Source organism: Lepidochelys kempii, chromosome 4 (assembly GCF_965140265.1).
Source record: "Lepidochelys kempii isolate rLepKem1 chromosome 4, rLepKem1.hap2, whole genome shotgun sequence".
In the NCBI taxonomy this organism is placed as follows: Eukaryota; Metazoa; Chordata; order Testudines; family Cheloniidae; genus Lepidochelys; species Lepidochelys kempii.
The window spans coordinates 94,568,174-94,593,126 of record NC_133259.1 but is presented as its reverse complement, the minus strand read 5'-3'; the positions used below and the strand labels follow the sequence as shown (position 1 = coordinate 94,593,126).

Sequence of the window (24,953 nt, the reverse complement as noted above, 5' to 3'; positions counted from 1 at the left end):
TATATAATACCAGGCACCAAAAGTTCAGTACCATGATGGGGTTCCTGCAACCCTAAAGGACACAGTTTACTGAAGTTTCTGGAAGCTCAAGGCCCAGGGATTCATGAGGATGGGAATGCTGAGAGGCCCTCAAAAAAGAATTATTCTTATTTATACCGGAAAAATGATATCTTTGTGGCAGTTAATGAGATTCTGGGAAGGACAGATCCCCTCTCTTTCAACAGAAATTTAGTAAAATTGGTGAATTAGGGCAGTGGAGGCACATTATTTATATTAGTTAATTTACAAGAGTAAAAGGTGGTGTTAATGATGGTTTAAAAAAAATGAACCAGCTACTAAAAGTGAAATAAAGTTTTTATGAATGCATGCATTAGCCAAGTTCTTTGCCAACACAAACTGCTGGTATTAATAAAATGTTCCCTCTGCTCAACTGGAAGCATGCCTCACAGCCAAGTCTGGAGAGTCTGCTTGTCCTGCCATGGAAAAGATTGATACAGAAGGCTAAAACAGGCTCCTTTTTACAGGAGCATGACAGATGATTCATAGTCTAGTTTCACAGAGGAAAAAAATTCCCTGCTGCCTCAGCATAGATGCTTCCTTCTTGTATTATTCCTTTTTTCCCTCTCTTTCAAGCCCTCTCAGAAAAATATGAAGAAACTGCATAAAATTATCTACATAAAAAGAACCAAACTTTTTAATGTAAATCAGAACGTAATTAAAAATAACTGAAAAAATAATTATCCCCTGCACATTGCTCACACTTTATTTTCAGGGATTTTAGACATATTTTACATTTTGCTCTTGATCCCAATTGATACCTCTAGCCCTCCAGTCCCAGTAATCTAAATTCTTATTTGGTGGATACCACCAAATAATCTGTTCTGTTACTCTGGTGATTCACATAATGTCTAGCATTCCTAACAAAATGCCCTCATGAATCACAGGATGAGTATTTTATACTTTACCCCTCATCTCCTGGAGTTCCTGCTCTTAGGTGTAATACTCCTAATAAAGTTGCAGATGCTACTCAAACACGTATGTTCATATTACTTCCAATCTTTGTATTCCCAGATTTAAAGCCATTTAAGGCCAAAATATTATGGAAATACTTTTTCTGATTAAAAAAAGATTCAGGAATGAAAATATACAAACTTCCATTTTATTCCTGGTGGAATCTCAGGATTATTTACAGTAATAACTCTTATCCTTTTTCATCTACATGACGTTAAATACTTAATCAGAAAGCAAGAAGATCAATTGATCTTAGATGACTTAAATGTATTCATTAAACTCAAACACTGAAACTGGTAACACTTTGACACTTTTTTATTGTTATAGGGTGTTGGTTGCTGCCAGCAAACATGCCTTTGATCTATGGGCAACTACAGACCTCAGTGGAAGTGATGGGAGCACTAGGCACCTTTCATTAAGACTAAAGAAGAGATCAATTAAATACTTATTTATTGATAGCTGAAATAATGGAATCTACCACCCAAGTCATGGACCAGCAAGTCCAGGCTGGAGGAGAAACTGAACCATAGGGGCCATGGGGTTTCCATGGCACCGATAGCAAACACAGGGACTGGCTGCTTTGCATCTATGTGCATCTGTGCATAAGAATCAGGAAGTAACCTGGAAAGGCAGGAGAAAGCTCAAGAAGAACTGGTCGTATGGGCCTTGGAGGAAGCCAAGAGAGAAAGCTGTTCTTATCTCTAGGTTAATGTTTTGATGCTTCTCTGATCTTGAACGAGTCCCCTTGTTATGGTGGGCTACCAATCTCAATAGACTTATGGCCATGATCAGGAGAATGGGCTCTGATTGTGAAGAAAAGGTCTTAACAAAACATGTATTTCCTTTGCACTTTTTGTTGGGTATTAGTCCAGGCTTATAAAAAGTCTTAGAAGCTGTCTCATGTGCAATTTTTCTATGAAGTGATCTCTACGCAAGACCCAGCAGCTGGAGTTAAAGGTGGATAGATAACCCTGTAGAGATCAGTGCCTGAATCTTGTTGACCCTATCCTATTTTGGGTAAACACTAGCTATCTTTGAGCCAGATCCTGGACTCCTGTTTTGCTTGTTAATTCCTCCGTGTTGTAGTATGGATTACAATACCCTCTTCCACTGCACGATCACATATTATGCAAACAATAAATTATAATATATAATTTATTTCTATAAAATCTTTATTGACTTTGACCTTTTATATTCTCTTTTCTCATATGTTGTTAAACTATCTAGCTAGCTATGTATTCAATAAGACTGGTGCCAGAAACAAGTCTACTCCTGGATAGTATTTTATATTCAGAAAGAAAAAAAGAACACACCTCAAGCCTTACCTGCAACAAATAACAGCTTTACATGACAAAGCCAAATCCAGGAAATACTGTCTTACTCCAAATGTCAAGGCATACTTCAGTGTTTTACCATCAATTATAAGAGCAAAGTCATTTTCCTTCCTCAAAGCATCACCAAGAATACTGCAATGATGACTTAGGGTCTCTCTTGTTCCCTGTTACACAACAAATATACATGTTAATTATTTTTAATTCTATTTGTTGCTCCATTCAAAATAGTTTGTACTTTTTAATGCAGTAGTAAACAGCAATTGATACTGTACTTCTATCACCAAACATATACTCCACTTAATTTGTTATCTGGCTATACTGAAAGAAGGACAGAAGACACTTGATATGGATTTAATCAGGCCACAACTTTATTATTAGATGTCTGGGACTGCCCAGCAGATAAAATAGTATAGTACAGGCAACTCCATGTTTATTCAAATAACTCCACCAGTGCCCGTTCATTTTCCATCCAGGTTCCCAAGCCAACCCATGGTTTGGACCTTACCATCCATCCCCACTCATAGGAGGGTTAAGGTGGGCTATAAAAATGAGGGTTGGCTCCCTGAGGTACCAATCACAGGAGCCCCGAACCCACTCCATTCTGTTCCTTTAACCAGCACCCCCTTTTTAAGTCCTTTACCAGGCCATTTATCTGGTCACTGGATGCCTTCCCTATGGAGTACCTGCACTGGATATCCACCCCACACTTACAAAATAAGTTGAGACATATAGCCCCTACCACCTTTTCTCCTCACCATAATGGGTCCTCTCTGACACTTGCTGTGGGGAAGGTGAAAAAACCTCACTCCACCAAAGCCAATATGGTGGTGAAGGAGAAATTACTTCCCACCCTCCCTAAAAAGGAGTGACTAGTGCAATGCCCACAGCAGGTCCTAACCCAACCTGATATTCGCACCTCTTCGGGAGGGAGGGTGGGTGCTGCCTTGCATGCTGCCTGGAGAAAGGGCTTCCAACACCCAGGGCTTGCACCTTTAAAGCCTTACATTTCCCAGGGGTGAGTCAGTGCCACAAAGCTGACCACCACCCACCTTTTTGTATCAATTTCTGACCTCCTTCCCTCCCACTGCTGCTTTCCTTCGGCAAACTCGGACAATGTTTCCCCCGCTTCAGGTGCGGTGCAGTCATTAGATTAGGGATCTACATTTATTTTTGCAGTTTTTGGAAAAACTTGTGATTATTACATCAAAAATATCTGGGGAAAATATGCCAGTGCCTTCAACTATTTTAGATATCATTTGTTTAGGAACAAATATATAAATTACTGGGCTAGCCAACAGTGATGACTCTAAAGCTGCAAAACAGTTTTTAATATAACCTCCTTTTTACATGGTCATAACTTGCCAAAATATTCAACTTCTGGGATAAATATTTCTTTATCTCATTCTCGGTTCTTGCCTGTATATATAATATTAAAGGAAAATCTAAGCAAAATATGGTTGTAGTTTAAATTTCTGGATAGTGAAAAAAACATATACTTTTCCCCCACTGTAGAAAAATTTGAACCATAGATTATTTAAACAGTCCACAGCAAAAATAATTTAAATTTGAAATAGACATACAATTCTTAGTAAGGAAAACATGTGTTGATACATTTAGGGTGTGGAAAAAATAAAAGTTACAAATAATCACTTCTGGGTGTGCTTAGATATGAGCAGGTCTTCATGAAGCTCCAGCCCCTTTGTGACATTAATGCATTTTTCTTTGCCCAGCTTGGCAGGACCAATGGCTGCTTTCAAGCTGTATATTGAAATATTCTTCAAATTCAAAGCTTTAATTAAATCAAAAATAAACAAACAAACCCTCTCTATCTCTATGTTGCAAAGATGCAGCCATCCAAACATAAAACATTGAACTACTGCCCCATTAATCTAGATTTACATATAACTGACGCCAACTAAAACGCAGACGCAAAGATTAACCTCACCCCCAACGAGTTTCTTCTTAAGAAGGTCTAAGGCTCTAGTGAGGCAACACAGCTAGAGTAGGTCTTCAAGAAGTTGCCCTTCCCTCAGCCTGCTCTTCAAATAATGATAAATAAGGCTGTTTCTACTCTGGGTTTAGGAGCATATTGACTATCTTTGACTGCTGAGGTATTTGAAGACTGCAGGAGTCAAGACTAAATCAACTTGCTAGAGCCAAGGGCTATCAGGCTGCCCTTCAAATCCTTTCTCCCATAGATCAGAGGGGATCTTCTCAACATTTGCACTGATATCTTAGTCTCATTGTATTTCCTGGATAGGGAGGATCTCAGCCAACTTGTGTTATATCAGGAGGTTATCGAGCTGTGTGAATGATGCATCTGGAATGAAGTGATCTTTATTTATACCTGATGGTGCATGTTTAAAAAAAGATACCACTGCCAACAATCTCAGCTGGAATGTTGGAGTTGGAGTGGTTCACATAAGTGGTCACTCAAACCCTCTGTGGTTTGTCTAATAGGTGTAAGGGGTGTGCTTATGCTGAAGACCCAGGTCAATTCACTTGTATATTAGCATAGATAAAGTAACTGTTAAGTGTATAAGAGCGTTTGGTGTTTAAACTTCATGAAAATGAATGGAATATTACATGCATTGTTTTTACGTATGTGTATCCTGTTATAATGGAGTAGCAAACATTTATGTTATGCATACCCCTGTAACTAAATAACCCATCAAACAGTGAAGAAACATGGAATGCAAATGAAGAACTTAGAAAAGTGCTAATTTCAAAGCAAGTGGTCATTGTGTGGTCAAAATCTCTAAATAGATTCCTCAGTCTCTGTCATCAAAGGAAAGGTCCACATGGGTAGTGACCCTGTCAGCTTGTTTTCTGTGAGAAGAAGCTGTAAGTATGGATTCAGGGAAAGATCCTTCATCTCTGGATTGTTTGGATTCTAACAGGTTGGAACTACTGAATGAGAAGAGACAGATCTCCAGAGTTATTCTGGGTAGCCCTGAGAAACTTTTGGGAAACTGGCAGTTTTTTACATCACGGCCACCATTTGGAATTATCGACTGTGGGTCACCTGGACATATATTTTACCTGCTTCAATCTCTCAATAACTCTTACTCCTTTTCTTAGGTAAACCTTTAGTTAGTTTACTATAGAATTGGCTACGAGAGAGATCTTTTGTGTAAGATCTAGAGTAGCAATTGATCTGGGGTAAGTGATTGGTCTCTTGGGACTGGGAGCAATCTGATGTGATGTGATTTTTGGCTTAAGTGACCTATTATCACAAAGTCCAGTTTGAATATTAAGATAGACTGGAGACTATCTGTGACTTCATAGTAAGACTGGTATAGTGATCCAGGAGTTCACACTTGTTATTGCCTTGGTGAAATCTAATTATAGAACAAATCATCAATTTGGGTGTCTGCCCTGTTTTCTAATAGTCTGCCCTGAGGTGGGCACACATGGTCATGAGCCACGCCAGACAGCCAGACGGGGCATCAACATGGGCTTGTTTGCTATAAATCAGAAGAGTGTCTGATGTTGTGAGGAACAGCAGGCAAGAGTTAACTCACTCATTGTGTGTATCTAATGTCTTTCTACTACATTGGGAGAAAGGGCTTATTTAAGTCTCTCTTTAATTTCTTCTCAATGCATCAGGCTCTTTATTCTCTTCATACATCAGCAGGGTTGTTAGGCTTAGGGCAGAAGGCCCTGTCCTTGTCCCAGGACATCAAAGCAGTCATGTTGTAGTTCAGAAAGTCTTAATTATGCTACCAAATACAATTTTTTTAGAAACCTTTCAGGAGAGGTAAATCTACATACCAGGAATGATAAGAGAGCTGTTAGCTACTACTTATACCTAAGCTGTTTAGAAAAAAATCAAATGGACTATTTAGGGTCTTTGGAGATTAAATGGATAATATTATGCATCAGTTCACGTTATGAAGTATCTGATGTTCCCATGCCTGACCCTCATCACCTCAGTTTTTATTATATGTATCTATGATAAGACAGCATCTGAAATCTTTAGGGCTGCTATGAAGAGTTTGGTTCACAGCCTCACAAATCCCTATTCTCTGAACACAGCATCAACAGGAGATGTTTGTTTTGGGAGGACAGTACTTCTATCACTGTTTTAAATAGCAGGACTTCCCAGTCCACTTCTTCAGGTAGATTACTGTTACCGCATCTCCTACAGTGGGGCTCTATGAAAGCAATATGAAGGAGAAATGGAGATTAAATATTTACAGTAACTCTTGTTCTTTGTGTGACCTTCAGAAAGCTACAATTACCCTCTCTTTCTCCTGCTTTATGCTTGAAAGCCCAGCTGCAAAGAAGCCTTTTGGAGGTCGACAGGAACAGAGAAACTTATTTATACCCTTGCTGTATAGAAAGTTTGGCTTGAGGAAAATATACACTCCATGAGGGCTGCTCCACAGGAATAAAGTTTCTGTATTTTTTTCTCTTGGGAAGATTGTCTTCACAATAACCCCACGCTATTTAGCCTGGGGCATGTTAAGTTCAATGGTCATGGGATCACTTCAATGATTAGTATAAATATGACAATCTAACATACAAATACTGAGCAGAAGTAATTCTTAAAAACACTTTTAAATGGGCTTAATGGGACTAGCATTCTAGGGTCTGTCCCAACCCTTTTTTCCAGAATACATATTTTTTGCCCAAACATTGCCTCTGCTGCTTTACAAAGTTTTCCTGATTCTCTTCCTCAGATGGAAGATGACAGGGGTTCTTTATGATTGGAATTTTTCCTTTTAATTTCCCAGTCTCTCTTTCTCTGTTGAAATTGCAATAGAAGGCAGACCTCTCTTTTTGTCTCCAATTACACCCTCCAGACAGTAACATTGTGCCATGGCTATACATATTCTTAGAATGTTTAGTATGAGGTAGATTCTGCTCTATTAACAATACACTAAATTACAGTTACATAAAATTGAAACTCTAAGCAAATAATTTATAAAATAAAGACTTACAATTACAGTAACATATTTTAATTCACTGAACAGTTGTTTTTCAAACCATGTGCTCTTGATTAACAAACACTGCAAGATACTATGTATTATGGCTATTTCTAACTTCTGCACACATGATTTCTTTAACTTCAGACTCTGATATTGATTACAAAGTTTATTTTTCACCTCAATTTCCATTTTTGTTCTTGATACAAGAAGCACAAATCTGATTCTCTAAATTATCTTTAAAAACTCTCATTGCAAACTTAGTGAAACTGTCAACTACTTTTAAGCATTCTAAAAGAGTTTTTAAAAATACCTTCCCTATGTGGAGATTTTCCAGTTTTTTGCAGGGGCTTTTAAACTGTTGTACTCCAAAAAGTGATTTTGTACAAATAATATCACAGAGTTCCATATTTATTTCTCAAGTACTTCCAAATCAAATAGGGAAGTATCCAATACAAAAGAAGATTTTCAAATCTCAGGTTAACTATGCAGAAGATGGCAGTTAGAAGAATCAACCTGTGTTTTTTCCTGCTGCTGCACCAACACCAGTGATAAATATTGTACAACTGAAGCCTAGCTGATCATTTTGGTATTGATGTACGAGGCAGAATTGAATACAGCATGCTTTTCCATAGCTATTCAGACTCTGCAGTGATAACAGGAGTGTGACAGGGTGGACTAGACCCAGAGGCCTGTTGCTAGAGGGCTCAGGATCCTGCCACACCCATCCCAGGAAAGGAGCAGTAGAGAGGTCCTCCAAGCGGGCTACAGTGACTGCAGGGGAAGCAGCCAAGGAGAAAGGCTGCAGGAAACAGCCAGTCAGCACCCAGCAGGCCCATATAAAAGGAGCTGCAGGGTCAGAGTGAGTTCAGTCTGCAGCAGAGAAGGACATACCAACTGAGGGTACCATGACAGGCCCTGTTGGACTGTTTTAGAAGACTAAGCCCAGGGAGGGCTGCAGGATATTGGGGACATTTTGGATTGTGTGCCCCAGAAGGGGTTTGTTTGTTTTGCACATGGACAGAGCATGCCTTGGCCAGAGGGTTGGATCACCAACCACGAGCACAGCGGCCGACAGGGGACACCATGAGCAGGGGAAATTGAGAAAAAACTGCAGGCATGCACACACTTGGCTAGGAGGCATTACCAAGAGCTGATTGCACCCCATTACAAGGAGTAAAACCTGTTTGTATCAACAAATTAAGTAGAATTACTGAAACAATCAACCACAGCCCATTAATGACATGCAGCATTGTCATGTGAGCTCTTTAAGAGAGATGGCTTTTGAACCCAAAGAAAGAGAATCTGTTTGCATTTTTTTTAAAAAGTAATTTTCTACCTTTGCGGAGATAACCTTGAAATTCTAAACTAAAATAAACCAATCAGTAGGATTGAAAGGACCAAAAAAACCCTGGTCTCCACTTCAGAATTAGGAGGCCAGTAGTATCTTCAGGTCCTCTCACATCCCAAATTTTATGTAAAATGAGTAAATTAAGTTTGGGATGTAGCCTAATGAACCATTTTGCTAACTCTGCCCAAATTCCTTAGGTTGGCCCTGTGTATATTGGTGGGAAAATGGAAGACAGCAATCAGAGGGTTTTTGGTTTTTTTTTTTTTTTTTGCGCCTGTTGGCTAACAATTGTTTCACATGTCTGCACAAAAATGTTAAGGCCAGCTTTGCTTGTTAAAATAATGTAGCTTTCCCGGAAGGCTGGAAGTGAGCCAGTTGCTGCTCAGCAGAGGCAGTCACTATGCAGCAAGCGCATCCACCATTGCTCTGACAGCTGATGCAAGGGCAACTCCCTTCTTGTGTTCTTCACCAGCACCAGTAAGATCACACAGGAAATGAAGGATGTAGTCCTCACAGCCCCCTGTAAGCAGTGCAAGGAAGGGAAGAGCTGGGGCCAAACTCCTGCTGCACTGAGAGCCAGTGTTCTGCAACCACTGTAGCCCGCTTCTTTCCTTCCCAGTCAATGTGTGCCGACTCATCCCCATCCCACAGAATTTGAAAATCCAGTGCTGGCTTGACCAAGCACACTAGCCAGTGGAGACTGCTTGATACACCTGATCTCTTCAAGCCACCCAGATAAAACCACAGGCAGTAGTGGAACGTATTTTACATATTTTTGAAGTAGTACATTTTTAAGAGAGCAACTTATTAAAACACTGGCAGCATAACACTGACATAGAGCTAAAATTTTATAAACTACCTCTAAATTTGAGCACACAGTTTGATTAACACTATCTACTTTTGAAAAAAATGACTTATGTAGTCAGATCAGGCAGATGTACAACTGGCCAGTTTTCACATATGAAGTCAGATTCTATGTGAATATCTGTTTGAAAATTTGGCTCCCTGGGAGAAAACACAAAGGATGTAGTGGTGCTATGGAGTCACTTTTTTGAATATAACTCCACCAAAAGCAAATGTCAGTTTGGAACACGCTTGCATATTGAAAAGTGTTTGTGCAATTAGTACAGCAGAACTCGCTACTCATTCTGAGTACAATCTACAGGACTATGTATCTTCAACAAAAGGTCTTTGTGAAGGGAGAAAAGACCTCATACCATCTGCCTCTTTCCCTTAAGTCACATCTACTGTGCATTCTTCTACCTGGACTGTAGCTTTTTTCCAAAATGATAACTCTTAATGTTTTTCATAAGATTCATTGCCACCACATCTGAAATTCGATAGGGTTTTATTTTCTAAATGAAAGCATTTTCAATTTTAGTTATCTTAGAAATAAAAGAATCAATACCAGTGACAAAACCACAGTGTATGTATTCTTGCAAGTTTAAAAATATCTAAGCATTTATTTGAGATTTTGACCTATTTTCTTTGGAGGAATTACATATTGTAGGTTCTTATTTTAAGATTTTTTACATCTTGACTGTCAGTAGTATGGAGACTAATTTTAAACAGATCACTAGATTGTGACATTTATATTCAGTGATGTAGCGATACACCACTGTACAGTTTGTCTTGTTCATTTTTGTTCTTTTATCTGATGTACGTGTAATTTGACAATTCAGACATTTAAAATGAATTAGCTGGAATTCAAGAAGAATTTTTTTGGGCAATATTTTAAAAGGTCATGTATTATGCTAGCAAAGAAATTAGTTTGTTAATAAAATGAAAATGACCATTCATATTTAAAATATAATTGTTCTAATTCTGTTCTCACTTGCACGGGTGTAAATCAGAAGCAACTCTATAAGTTAATGGATTCATATTGTAAATCCTATTACAAGAGAATTAGGCTACTACTAGAAGTTACTCATTTCAAATATACACATCTTGTTTGAAATCTCTTACAAGCATATACTAGTTTGTAAACTTCACAATCACCTATACAAATTGAAATCTTCTGAAGCACCTAATCTGGAGTACTGTGTCCAGTTTTGGGCCCCCCATTACAAGAAGGATGTGGAAAAATTGGAAAGCGTCCAGCGAAGGGCAACAAAAATGATTAGGGGACTGGAACACATGACTTATGAGGAGACGCTGAGGGAACTGGGATTGTTTAGTCTGCGGAAGAGAAGAATGAGGGGGGATTTGATAGCTGCTTTCAACTACCTGAAAGGGGGTTCCAAAGAGGATGGATCTAGACTGTTCTCAGTGGTAGCAGATGACAGAACGAGGAGTAATGGTCTCAAGTTGCAGTGGGGGAGGTTTAGGTTGGATATTAGGAAAAACCTTTTCACTAGGAGAGTGCTGAAACACTGGAATGCATTACCTAGGGAGGTGGCGGAATCTCCTTCCTTAGAAGTTTTTAAGGTCAGGCTTGACAAAGCCCTGGCTGGGATGATTTAGTTGGGGATTGGTCCTGCTTTGAGCCGGGGGTTGGACTAGATGACCTCCTGAGGTCCCTTCCAACCCTGATATTCTATGATTCTAAACAAGCGTAGGTAGTTAAGAAATATTTTTAGTTTTCTGTTTGATGTCATGAATTCTTATGAGGCACATATAACTCGGGACACAGGCCTTGGAATGTAAATAGGGGCTATATCTTTAGTTGATTTTAAAAAAGCAAAATATATGTGCTTTTTACATTTATACATATTTGGTCACTAATTTGGATCCTGAACAGTTTTTCAGAAAATGTTTTAGTTCGGCAATTGACAAAAGGTGAGAAGTATGCCACTGCTGATAATTAAAAAAAAACAAAACCAACACTTAAAAACCCTTTTATGCTCTGGGTGATCATGGATATCTTTCATCCTGACATCAGTGTGGACCATGCTTGCATGCTCATAAGTGCTTTTGGTGGAGTTATAGTCAGAAAAGTGACTCCATAGCACCTCTGTAGTCATCATGTTTTCTCATAGGGAGCCAAATTTTCAAACAGACTTTCACACAGAAGCTGAATTTGTATGTGAAAACTGTGCAGTTGTATATCCGCCAGACTTGACTGTTGGTTCCTCAACCTGGGGTTCGAGCCTCTGGTTCTGGGAACTTCCAGACGTTTTGGTCCTTGGGGCTCTGGTAAGGGGGGCTCTGGTAAGGGGGGGGAGCATGTCTATGCCACTCAAGGGACTGGGGTCTACAGGTGGTTCCATCCCTTGGTGGTACGGAGCTCTTGGTCCCAACCGACCCCTGGGGTGGGGTTGGGGGGGTTGTCATCATGGAGGACTTGAAAGCTAGGTAATTCTCAGTGAGCTGGATGGCATCCATCATGGTCTCTGGATGGTGCCGCAACACCCACTCTCTTCCCCAGGAAGAAAGATCTGGACAAACTGTTTTAGCAGGACCAGTTCAGCAACCTGCGCTCCCGACTTCACTTCTGGCTTGAGCCATCTCCAGAATGTGTTCCGCAGCTTCTGGGTGGCCAGGTGGAGTCGAGCTCACGGCAGCTACCGTTCCCCCCAGAAGCACTGATGGAATGTCTTCTCCGAAATGTCTAAGGCACTGATGATCGCGGCCTTAACCTGGGCATATTCCTTGGCAGCAGCAGGGTCAAAAGCATAATACGTGTTCTGTGTTATCCTGGTTAAGTACGGGGCCCGTACGGCCGCCCATTGGTCTCGGGGTCACTGGGCTACCACAGCTACCCACTCAAAAGTTTCTAAGAAAGCCTCAGGATCATCATAAGACCCCAACTTGGTAAACCTGATGGGGCGGGGTTAGTTGGCTCTGCTGGAGCACTGGGTCACAGTATGGAGGCCACCTGCTGGACCAGCTGCTGCTGGACTTGCCAATTCACGAATTAACTGCTGCTGCTGCTGCGTGGCCATCTGCTGCAGGAGTTGCTGCTGTTGCTGTTGAGTGTTTTGCTCAGCCATCCATTTCAGCAGCTGTTCCATCTCCATTCAAAAGCTTTCCTTTTGTTTGTTTTTATTTAAATTCCCTTCAGCAGGGACGAAGCTGCTGCCCGCATTCTCCACCCCTTGTGATTGCGCCTTTGGTGGCCAGGTGGCCTAGTGGCCAGATTGCTGGTTAGAGCAGGTGGAGGGGGACCCGCACCCTCTCCAGGGTCCTGTGTGGTTCAACCCCTAAACAGGGGTTGATGGGTCTGCCTCTCTGCCAGGAGGGGAGGGTTCAAGACCCATTTCTGTGGGTAACTTCCTATTAAAGTCTCTTTAATCTGGGGCAAGGCCCCACTAGTTCAATTACCCCATAGTAAGCAAGCTTCTCTTGGCAGGGAAAGGCTTACTTGCCTCCAGTGGCTGCGTTGACTGGTAGGTCACTGATTCGTCCCTTCAGGTAGGTAAACAGAGAGCACCTGCCTCCTCGCCAGTCAGCCCCCAACTGAGCCAGGCTCCCTTCTTTTCTCCCCCTACTAGGCCTGGCATTGGCTGCAGGTATATTGGGGCGGGGCTAGCTGAGTCCACAGGTTTTCTTTAACCCCTGCTGTGCCAGGCAGCAGTTTTGGTGCTCCTTCACACTTACGGGACTCAGAGGAGTCTTCAATTCTGCAGCACCAGGGCCAGCAACACATGGGAAAATAACAAGAATAACCGGTCGGAGGAGCCTTCACAGTCTCTTGACACAGCATTTACTCAAGTCTCAAACATGGACTCTGAATTTTTTATCTTCTAATTTCTTGGCTTTTTCATTGGGTGTTGGGTGTCTTGTGGCCCCTATACACTACCACTAAAACCCTCAGTTACTAATCGTGCTCCCTGTTATGCTTCTCACTCTCCTCTCCTTTCTGTTTACTAACTCCCTCTCCCTCCGTTTCGCTCTGCCTTTACCCAATTCATCTCTCATACTCCTATAATCCCTTCCTCTCCTCAGATTCAACTTCAAGTGATCTGAACATAACTATATGGTGAATTAATCTTAATACTTTTGGGGTTTTCCCTTTAAGTCTTTCAGGGGCAAAGGTAACTTTCATACAAAAGAGATTTCTTTCCATTCTTTAGTTTTAATTTTACTCAGGGATCCCTTAAAGGGAGACAATAGTTCTATTCCTTACCCTGCTCAGCCCCAGGAGATGTTCCCACTTAATGTCATAATCTTTCCTGATCTAAAGATTCTCTTCTGGCATTTATGAAATATGGTACGTTGTTTAGAAATCTAAAGGGCAAAAAATAGCTCATAGGGATCAAAACCTTTCTGGGTGGTTTTTTATGAGCTAACACAACATTTTTATCTCTCCTACATTTAACCACATTGTTAGAAAGGTTGCATGCAATAAATCTGAGCTCTAGAAAATGGTAACTGACACTATTATTACACATGGATTTCAAAGTACATATCTGGCACAGGTCAGTGGATCTGCATCTGATTATAACAGGGGTAAATTTGGCCCAATCACTTACTCAAGTTTAAGAGATTAAAATGATAAAGTTGGTAAATCAAATTCTTACTGTTGACAGTTCAATATTTACTTAGTCATTTGAGTTTTTTTAACAATAATGTTTGAAGCATACCATACACAGGCACTAATTAGTGCTTTACCAAATATTAAATATTCCATATAAAAACACATGAATTAGCTCTAGCCGTTCAGCAGCACTATGGCACAATATTTTATTATGCAGCATTCTTGATGCATAATAAACAGAAAATTATTTTGGCTAACTGACCAAAACCAAGAAAATAAAATAATTTTTTTCAATAAAACAAGAAAAGGAATTAAACTATTAGTTTTAATAGTTTCTAACAGAGTTTGCTACACTAGACTAAAATCAAATAGATGCTAAAGTTGCTTCTCTCCCAAAGGAAAAATATTTTACAGATATCTGGATATTTTAAGTAAAATAAAACAACATTTTAATGGGGCTTATAATCATTCTTTTTCATGTTGAAGGATCTGCAGATTTTACTTACATCAAGAGACCCTTCATTGATAACAATGAGTCCCATGTTCTTTTTCAAAAGTTTGCACGAGTGACCTGTTAAAAAATGTTACAAATAACTGTTCCACCACATAACATTTATAATTTAACCAAATATTTCTTCTTTAAACTAAAGATGAAATTTTGAAAAACATTCAATGTTGGCCTAACTCTGACCTACTGAGAACAATGGTAAAATGTCTAACATGATAGCATAGTCATTTTGCTAAGATTATAATAGTTAGTATGTAATTGTGCACAAACGTTTATAAATCCCATAACTTTCATGTACAAAAACCAATGGGAGTATGCAATTCAGGTGCTTGTGTGCATAAATAACCACGCTGGGTGTGTGCAATCACGTAAGGTGTGTATGCAGATAGGATTTTGTGTTTGTAAGTTTGACACATGCTAATGTATTGTACACAATTGTGTGTGCTTAAGACAAAGTCTCGCCTATTCTTTACAGTATTTATCACAAGAAAAGAAAGGCAACTTTTTGGAATACAAAATGTAAAAATAATTCCAACCAGCAATATTTGGCCTGATAATATTTTCATCCTGTTCTTATGATGTTATCACTTGAACAGAACCATATTTTCACTAGATAAACTATTCTTACAGGATTTATAAAAATTCCCAATAAAACAGCCATAAGATGTATGTGACATCGCGCATTCATATTAGTATTGACTTGGCATTCTACTGTGATAACCTTTTAGGAACAAGGAATGGAAATAGACTATCTAGAACACTTTAAGAAAAATAACAATCATGTAACAATACTAGAAATACCAAGCTTGCTGATTCAGTGACAAACTGGTTTTGTTTTTGTTCTCTTTGGGTATGAGCTGGCAAACATCTATGCACATGTGTAAGTTTACTCCCACAACTAGTTCCATTAATATCAGTGAGCCTGTATGCCTAAATAAAGTGTTTGGAAGATGAGGCCCACTGTAGTGATGCCTCCAGAACTCCTCCATGTGAGGATGCCCCATGTGAGCCAAACCATAAGAATATATATCTACTTTGAAATGCTTTAAAAAAAAAACAAAAACCCTGTGACTTCCACCTGTACTTCTTTATTTTCTTATAGAGCTGGAAGGAAAATGTGAACTTTTTTTCTATTTTTTTTTCTATCTTTTTGGTGTGAGTTCAATAAAATACTTTGCAGGAGTTCTGCGGTTTGAGGCTGGTCACACTTTGCAGCAGTATCTCCCAAATCAAACCTCAGAAAGAAACAGTTTAAAAATGTTAGGAACTTCCAGGACCAAAGTTTTGTTAAGATGGATTTGACTATAGATAAGTATCAATTATTTATGGAGCAAACCAATAAAATCCTTCAGGAACTACTTTTTAAGTGAACAAGCAGAGTAAAGCCAGAAAATTCAAAATTAATGTTGTACTATGAAATACACTGGTCTTAAGCTTTTTTCTCAAAATACTGCATAATCAGCTAGCACTTAAATCCTGGAGTGTCACATGATAATATTACCTCTACAATATATCCCGCTTGTCAGAAAGCATTTTTGCTCTAATTCCTTGGATGGCTTTTGTCACTATATTTTAAAAGAAGATCTAACTACACCTCAGAATCAAATACAATACCAATGTTAATCGCAGTCTCTTGTTTGTCCCCAGTAAGAATCCAAATTTTGATGTCTGCTTTCATTAGAGTTTCTATGGTTTCAGGCACTTTGTCTTGCAGCTTGTCTTCAATGGCTGTAGCTCCAAGCAGTTGAAGATTCTGTGAAAACACAGAATTAAAGACATAATTAAAGGACTTCAAATTGAAGTTACCTACTGAACTTTCCAATTTTTTCCACAACCTGTATTTTTAACATTTACTTTTCTGGTCTCTTCACACACACATCTCTTAAACTGTACTGATCACCTTGGTTTAAAGAACAAGGATTTTCCAGACTATGTTGATGAGTCTTGAGAGCTTCCCTTTTCAGTCTTTATAGGCTAGATCATTTAGTCTGATCTATATAACATGGACCATAGAATTTCAGCATGTACTGAGCCGAATAAATTGTGCCTGACTAAAATATATCTTTCAGAAAGGTTTTCAGTCTTGATCTTAAGACTTCTAGAGATGGAGAATCCACCACTTCCTTTAGTAGTTCGGTCCGATGGTTAATCACCCTCACTGTTAAACTGTGCTTTATTTCTAATTTGAATTTGTCTGGCTTTAACTTCCAACCACTGGGGCTTGTTATGCTTTTCTCTATTAGGTTTGCTCATATCTTCTCAAGTTAAGGTACTTCATAATCATTTCATCTCTCAGTCTTATTGTTTAGATAAACTAAACAGATTGAGGTCTTTAAATCTCTCATTGTAAGGCATTCCTCCCAGCCCTTAAATAATTGTTGTGGTGCTTCTCTGCACCTTCTCCAATATTTTAAATATCCTTTTAAAGCTGTGGACACCGGAACTAGGTGCAGTATTACAGTATTGGTCTCATCAATGCCATGTGTAAGAATAAAATTGTTTCCCCATGCTTCCCTATTTCTACATACAAGGATTGCATTAGACTTTGTTGCCACAGCTTTGAACTGGGAGCTCATGTTCTGTTTGTGCTCTGTGACCCTTATATCCTTTTCAGAGTCACTGCTTCCCAAGGTACAGTCCCCCATTCTATATGTATGGCCTGCATTCTATGTTCCTAAATGTACGATAATGAATTTGTCTATTTTAAAATGCATTTTGTTTGAATGGGCCCATTTTACCAAGCAATCCAGGTCACTGTGGGTGACTACTCTGCCCCCATTATTTACCATTCTGTCAATCTTTGTGTTATCCACAGATGTTATAGACAGGGATTTAATTTGCTTCTAGACCATTGATAAAAATATTGAATAACTTTGGGCCTAGAACTTAACACTTGTGGAACCCTTGGTTGACTTCTTGAGATCTGTCAACTAGCCAGTTCCTAATCCATTTAATGTGTGCTTATATATTGCTAATTTTTTTTTGAACAATGTTGTCCAGTACTAAATCAAATGCCTAACATAAGTCTAAATATATTATATTTATGAAGTTACCTGTATCCACCAAACTTGCAATCTCATAAAAACATGAAATTAGATTTGTTTGACAAGACACATTTTCAAGAAACCCATGTTGATTGGGATTAATTATATTCCCATCCTTTCATTTTTTACTGGTTGAATACTGTATCAGCTTTCTATGATTTTGCACGTGATTGATGTCAAGCTAACTGGTCTATAATTCCCTGGGTAATCTAGTTAGCCCTTTAGAATATTGGCAGTCTTTTGGAATTTCCCCAGTATTCCAAGATTTATTAAAAATTGACATCAACAGGCCAGTGATCTCCTCAGATAACTCTCTTAGGACTTTGGGGTGTATGCTCTCCAGGACTGCTGATTTTAAAATGTTTATCCCCAGTAGCTGTTTAGATATTGCTCTTCTAGCACCAGAACCTAAGTGACTTGTCAAAGGCCACAGAAGGTATGAATATAAAAGAAGAGATTAGTACTAAGAAGTTTCTGGTTCTTACTACTGTCCTCCAACCCCACTTTCTTTTAATATTTCCAAGTGCAACTGTCCTATTTGAGCCCAGTCAACGCTGAGCAGAAGGCACGGAACAGTAAGAGAGATGGAGACAATTTGTAGAGGTGCTAAACACCCTCAATTCCCACGGTTTAGAATTCCCCAGTTAGAATTATGGGTCCTCACCGCCTCTGAAAATCGGGTCCTTTGTCTTCTTGTTAATAAATTCTGGAAACTCTATTGACAACAACTATTTAAGAAAATGTTTATATTCTGCCTTTTGTTGCTTTAATTTGTTCCTTTACATTTATTTTTATTAAACCCCTTAGCATTAAATCTTGCTGTATTCATTAAATTTTCACTTTGGTTTTGTGCTTGGTGACCTCAGTAGTACTCTATTGTTCCCTTAATCTGAAAATTTATTAGTAGCTAAAAAACACTCTCTCTGCAAAACATACTCTTTACACATACATAATGTATTATTACAAAATGATTGAATGCATTTTCATCAGACTTTGAAAGAACAGCTGCTTTGGGGAACAGACCAAGCATGAAAAATTTATATTTAAACATTGCGACTGAAAATGGGGTTTTAGAACTGCAATACCATCTCAAACTAACTATAGTATTGCTATTTCTTTTATTCAAATGTATAAAACAAACCATCCTATGCTCTAGGTTTCTATGGAAAAGGTCTACACAATGCTACAATATAGTTTAGAAACCTAGTAATATATAACTGATAGAATATGGATGTTTCTAGAAAAAAAATAATTCTTTTAGCCTTAGTATAATTTATTTTAAGATTAAGCTCTTGAACAATAACCACAGTTTCAACTTCACTGTGAACATTAATGACAGGATTTGAACTCTCTATGTGTTTCTGTACACATGGTTTGAACAATTACACTAGATTTAATTCAATTATTAACATTACTTTACATAAGGACTACACTAAAGGCAATGACATAATCTATACTGAATCTTGACAAAATCCCTATGATAAAATAGTTCCAATTTTGGGAATTTCAGCAAAAACAATTCATGGAAATATTTTTAGCACCTGAAGCATGACAGCTGGTGTATCATAACATTATTTTAAAAAAAGAGGGATTACTTATTAGTAACCCTAGTTTTCGGAAAATGGTTCCTGTGCATATTCCCACTTGTGGGTTATAATGCCTCTGGCGTCAAGCTAACAAATGTTTCTAGCGAGCACTGATAGCTGGGGCTGCTCCTCCTTCACCCTCACAGAGGATTCCATGTGTGTAAAACCACCCTTTAGCTCCTTCCCTAACTTCAGAATGGTCTTCCTGAAATTTTAAAGCAGTGGGGCGAGGAGTGTGAGTATGCAGAGGAAACACAAACACTTACTAGTAAAAAGAAAAGGAGTACTTGTGGCACCTTAGAGACTAACCAATTTATTTGAGCATAAGCTTTCGTGAACTACAGCTCACTTCAACAGATGCATACTGTGGAAAAATACAAAAGATCTTTTTATACACACAAACCATGAAAAAATGGGTGTTTACCACTACAAAAGGTTTTCTCTCCCCCCACAGTATGCATCCGATGAAGTGAGCCGTAGCTCACGAAAGCTTATGCTCAAATAAATTGGTTAGTCTCTAAGGTGCCACAAGTACTCCTTTTCTTTTTGTGAATACAGACTAACATGGCTGTTACTCTGAAACTTACTAGTAAGTAACCCCTCTATTTTTATTTTCCCTTAGAGTGGCCTCGGCATAGTCATTTTTGTGAGAGAGAGAAGCAATCAGTACAAGCCCTTAGGGAGAAATTCTAGGTGAAAAGGACTGCAAAACTTCCACAACAGGCATAAGCACTAGATTACATTGTAAGGGACCACAATTTCAGTCTCCCACATCAGATGACAGCAACCTGAGAAACCACAGTGAGGAATAATTATTTTTAAGTAAATACATATACAACTTTAGGCAACAGCTTTGAAAACTCTACAAAGAAAACAAAAGGCCTGAAATGGATGCAGTCTTCAGACTAGTTGAATAATTTTTTATATATGCAGGTGCATGAGCACCTGGCAAGTCTTAATAAGGTTATAAAAGATACTTGGGGAAATGCATACAGAACGCTGGTCTGTTTGACATGACAACAGAGATGATGTGAGACCAGAAACAATGATTTTAGGACACTGACTAACCAAATATACCATATGGACTAGTTTATAGAAGACTGGCCATTTTGCCTGTATCTCACTAAGTCCAGGCAGTAGTTATGGATGCGACAAATTCTCTTATGTGTGCGGTGTGGCAGATCTGAGAGCTTGGAAGCATGAAAACCTCAGACTATTTTAATCTATAAATGATATATTTATCTTTGTAAATTAGGAATTGTATTCTGGTTCCATGGAGGAGGGTTACAAAGCTTCCTGCAGGAACGAAAGTTACTGGGGGGTAATTAATGCAAATCGCTAAACAGCACTGGAGAAGTACCACCTCCCAGTGGGAAATTGCATATAATGGTTTTGACTGGGTTAAAGAGGGCCAGGAAACAAAAGCCCCAAACTGTATAAAAGCTCAGCTTGAGCTGATTTAGAGGGTCACAGATTCTGAAATGAAAAATGGACAAACTTGTGTAGGGACCTACCAGGATCCCAGGCGGATGACAGGTAATACCTGGTAAGCTTAGCATGTGAGTATACTGTTTACTGATTTATATGCTTTTGTCTTGCTTTGTGAAAGCTGTCTGGTCATTGGTAAACTAGGTCATAGCACTGGAAGACAGCAGAAATGCAGGTGTTGCACTAAAGTAAGATCCACTGGGATAAGCACAGTGAATTGCAATGGAATTGCAGCCTAAATCTCCAGTCTGAAGGAAGAAGAATGTGTGTTCCTGCCCTGAGAAAGGGGATGTTTAAAGGTATGAGCCTGTGTGGAGTGTCTGCAAAGAAGCCATGAAGAAGTCAGAGGTGCAACTTCCCTGTGACAAATGGCACAGATGATATTCTGACATTTATCAGACCAGAGATTCCAAGAGCTTTGAGAAGCAAGACACCAACCCCAAATCAAAAGAGAGGTGCACCACAGGAAATAACCCTGGGGCAGCTAAAAGGGTATGCTCTCCCTGTGTACTCACAGCACAACCATAATTCACAATCCATACACCTTTGGTGCAGCCATGAAGGCAAAGCAATTACCTGATGTAAGCCTAGTGGTACATGGAGCAATCCTTCCATAAACTAGGATATTGCAAGGTGAGAGAGGATTGTTGCTCCAAGCATGTGAAGATGAAAGCTGCAGTCACAACCCATACAGCCTGCACAAACAGATAACATGGCTCTGAATGTTCCAAGTGTTAAAGATGGCAAGGTTGAACACAAGAAGGTCCTGCTTTCCAATTAAACCCGCCCCCACTACACTTCTGAGAAACACTGTCACCAAGCATGTCAGAACTCTCATCAAGCGTGTCAACCTGAGAAAATTCAGGAAGTAGATTCTTATTCCCAACTTTAAGACAAAGTTCCAGTAATTTGGAAAGTGGTGCTATCATCAGAACTAGGATGTTTGAACCAAACTTCTAAGACCTGGTTATGGCTATGACAACATCTTTGCCATGTGTGTCTGCAGGTCAGTCCGATCTTCTGATCCTATGGAATCAGAGGGAACACATAATGCAATTCCTGATTCCTGTCCAAGAAAAGGGAGCTTGTTATTGGCAATGGGTCTTATTTCACCCTGAAGCAGAACTGATGACAATGGGTATTCTTCTTGTTAATAAAGAAGCCTGGTCTGGACATACTCCTTTTACATAATGCCAGACTGAGGCCAAAATAAGACATTTGTGATTTTGGCAGATAGGTTTATGGTTTTGAATCAGCAGATGTGATATATCTTGATTTTTAGTTAGGCTTTTGACACAGTCCCACCATGACATTCTGATAAGTAAACTAGGGAAACGTGGTTTAGGTGAAATTACTTTGAGGTTGGTTCAAAAATGACTGAAAAAACATATTTAAAGAGTTATTATCACTGGTTTAATTTCAAACTATGGGAATGAATCTAGTGCGGTTCTCCAAGGGTCTGTGCTGGATCTGATACATTTCAATATTTTCACTAATTACTTGGATAATGGAATAGAGAGAGTGTACTTATAACTTCTGTGGATGACACTAAGCTGGCTTTGCAAGCACTTTGGAGGACAAGATCAAAATTCAAAATGACCTTAATAAATTGGAGAATTGGTCTGAAATCAACAAGATGAAATTAAATTAGGACTACAGTTAGGATGGAAAAATCCCATGCACAAATACAAAATGGGGAATAACTGGCCAGATAATACTACTGAAAAGAATCTAAGGGTTATAGTGGATCACAAATTAAATAAGAGCCAAGACAGTGATGCAGTTGCAAAAAAAAAAAAGGGCTAATATTCTGTGGTGTTGTAACGGGGTCAGCACCCACTTCTTGCAAGCGCCCCCTCTGGCTGGGTGCATCCACAGTCTTTAACTTTAAATCAGTCCAGCCCTGGTATGAGGCTGTATCCCCAGGGCTTCCTCCCTGGAGATACTATCTTCCTGCAGCCCTCCCCAGGCTCAGTCCTTACTCAGTGTCTGCAGCCAGCTGGGAGCATCTTCATTGCTCCCACAGTCTCGCTAGCTAACGGTCTTTGGCTCAGTCCTAGCAGCCAACCAGGAGCCTCTTGCTCCCCCGTCCCTGCCCCCACTTAACTGTCCGTTGTGTTGCATTTCCCTCAGCCAGCCAAGTACGCAGTCCTTTCTTTTCCGGCTCCAAGCAGCAATTAACTTCTGCACTGTTCTGCAGCTCCTTTTATATAGCGCTCCTGGGCCCTGATTGTTTGCCTCCTCTGCAGCCACTCTAGCCTGCTTGGAGGACCTCATCACTGCTCCTTTCCTGGGATGGGTGTGGCAGAACCCTGAGGCCTCCAGCAGGGGCCTTTAGGCCTAGTCCACTCCATCACAGGTGTATTAACAGAAATGTCATATCTAAGACATGGGAGGTAATTGTCCCACTCTTCTCAGCAGTACTGAGGTCTCAGCTGAAATACTGTGCTCAGTTCTGAAGGCCACACTTTGAGAAAGATTTGGAAAAACTGAAAAGAGTCCAGAAGAAAGCAACAAAAATAATAAAAAGTTTAGAAAACCTATCCTGTGAGGAAAGGTTTAAAAAAACTGGGCACGGTTTAGTCTTGAGCACCTGTTGCCTGGAGTTTGGCGTTCTCCACAGGTCTTCCCATCGTCCCCCTACTGAGTCAAGAGCCCTATAACTTCCTGCAGTGTTTGTGGGCATCTCCCAATCACCTGCAGTTGTCTTTCCCCTCTCCTCCTGTTCCTTTAAAAAGGTTTCATCGCCAACTAATGCTGTTACAGGTTCTACTCAGAACATGACCAGTTCTACTGATTTCTTCTGGAGTGACTGTCACAAAAGGAATGCCTAAGGCCTCAGCTGACTAACTCTAGAGGCTCTGGGAGAAAACCATTGGTAGATATCTCCTCTCAATGGTGTTTAAATGAGACTAGGATAGTAGATGCATATTTTAGGAGTGCCAATTCAATAGCTCTCAAAGAATCAGGGGAGTATGTTGCCACCTATAAAAAAACAGAGATAATGATGCCAGGTTCTCAGAACCAGACTCAGCCAATGAAGATAAATATGGGGGCCTATGCCATTCAGGCTAGGCCTGGAACATCACAATTTGTGATTCTCCTGAACCTGTGACAGATCAGGGCACCTTGGTGACACTGATGTAGACAATAATACTCCTTAAGAAAATGATACCTCAGAAACTAAGTCATGTCAGCATTAGACACAGCTGTCCTGAGCAAACCTGGGGATGTGAATATTGTTGACACTGAGTACCAAACCATTTTGACAAGCAGTTTACCCAAGTTAACGGTACTGGATCTTGCTCCCAAACTACGTGTACCCAAGGATTCTATTTCCACTTGAGCTGCATAAAAACAATACTTCTTGGAAGAAATGCCTTATGTGCTTAACTCCAAGAGAGGGTTCATAGCTGAGAATTGCAAGCAGAAATAGGCACCTCTTTGAAGCTTGGACTTAAGTGCCTATCTCTGTAAGAGGACTGGGGCTTATGACACACTCCAGTCATCACTATTTCCCATTAACTAGCTTAGGCAGCTCCCTGCCTAGCTTGCTGGCTTTTGTGAATCACAGTCTAAGACACCTATCTCACCCTATTAATTGTATAGGGAGCTTAGGCATCTTTAGGCTTTGTGAATTGCAGTGGTGTTCCTATGATTTTCCAGGCACCAAAACTTTAGGCATTGCAATCTCAGTGTCACAATGGCTAAGTCTTTTTTTGACTCTAGCCCAGGTAAATGGTTCATCAATGTGAATTGTGCTGGATCCATACTACTAGACCCAGTCAACCTGGAAGGATCTGGAGACCAATTCTCATTATCCTGGCACTGGACCACTTTAGGCAAGTGGTACACCATCTGAGGGTACCAAAGCCATAACAGAGTCAGATGACCCAGGATTATTGTAGGAACATTAATAGGCACTGGGCTACTTATTAAAGTGGTTCTCCAGAATGCTGGATCCTAGGAACTGGACTCAATAGATCTGGATGGATCTGCAGATGTCTATGGTGTCAGAACCTCAGCATCTTACCAGGTCAACTTGTAAGGATTCATGTACATCAGTGTTAATTAGACAATGCCAGGATGTCGACATAGAATTAGGTCAACTCTGGGGGACACAGGAACCTTGGCATTGAATTGATGGTGCCAGGAAGCCGGCATTAAATTCAGTCAACCCCTTGGGATGCAGGGATTTTGGTTCTGTGTCAACAGCACCAGAATAAGGCACTATATAGGTGAATCCAAAGGTATTTGGGGACCTTGGAGCTATCAACAATG

The 24,953-nt window shown here is 39.7% G+C and overlaps 1 protein-coding gene across 7 annotated transcripts in view; it reads right to left on the bottom strand.

The window, feature by feature from the left end:
• The window catches only part of ATP8A1 (ATPase phospholipid transporting 8A1), a 241,893-nt gene that overhangs the window by 80,212 nt on the left and 136,728 nt on the right, over positions 1-24,953 (bottom strand). For all 7 annotated transcript variants that reach the window (XM_073342153.1, XM_073342148.1, XM_073342147.1 and 4 more), the window contains 3 exons: positions 16,169-16,307; positions 14,553-14,617; positions 2,337-2,509 (listed from right to left, as the gene is read on the bottom strand). In XM_073342153.1, coding sequence (XP_073198254.1) covers positions 2,337-2,509; positions 14,553-14,617; positions 16,169-16,307 — 377 coding nt within the window. The remainder of the gene's footprint in view (positions 1-2,336; positions 2,510-14,552; positions 14,618-16,168; positions 16,308-24,953) is intronic.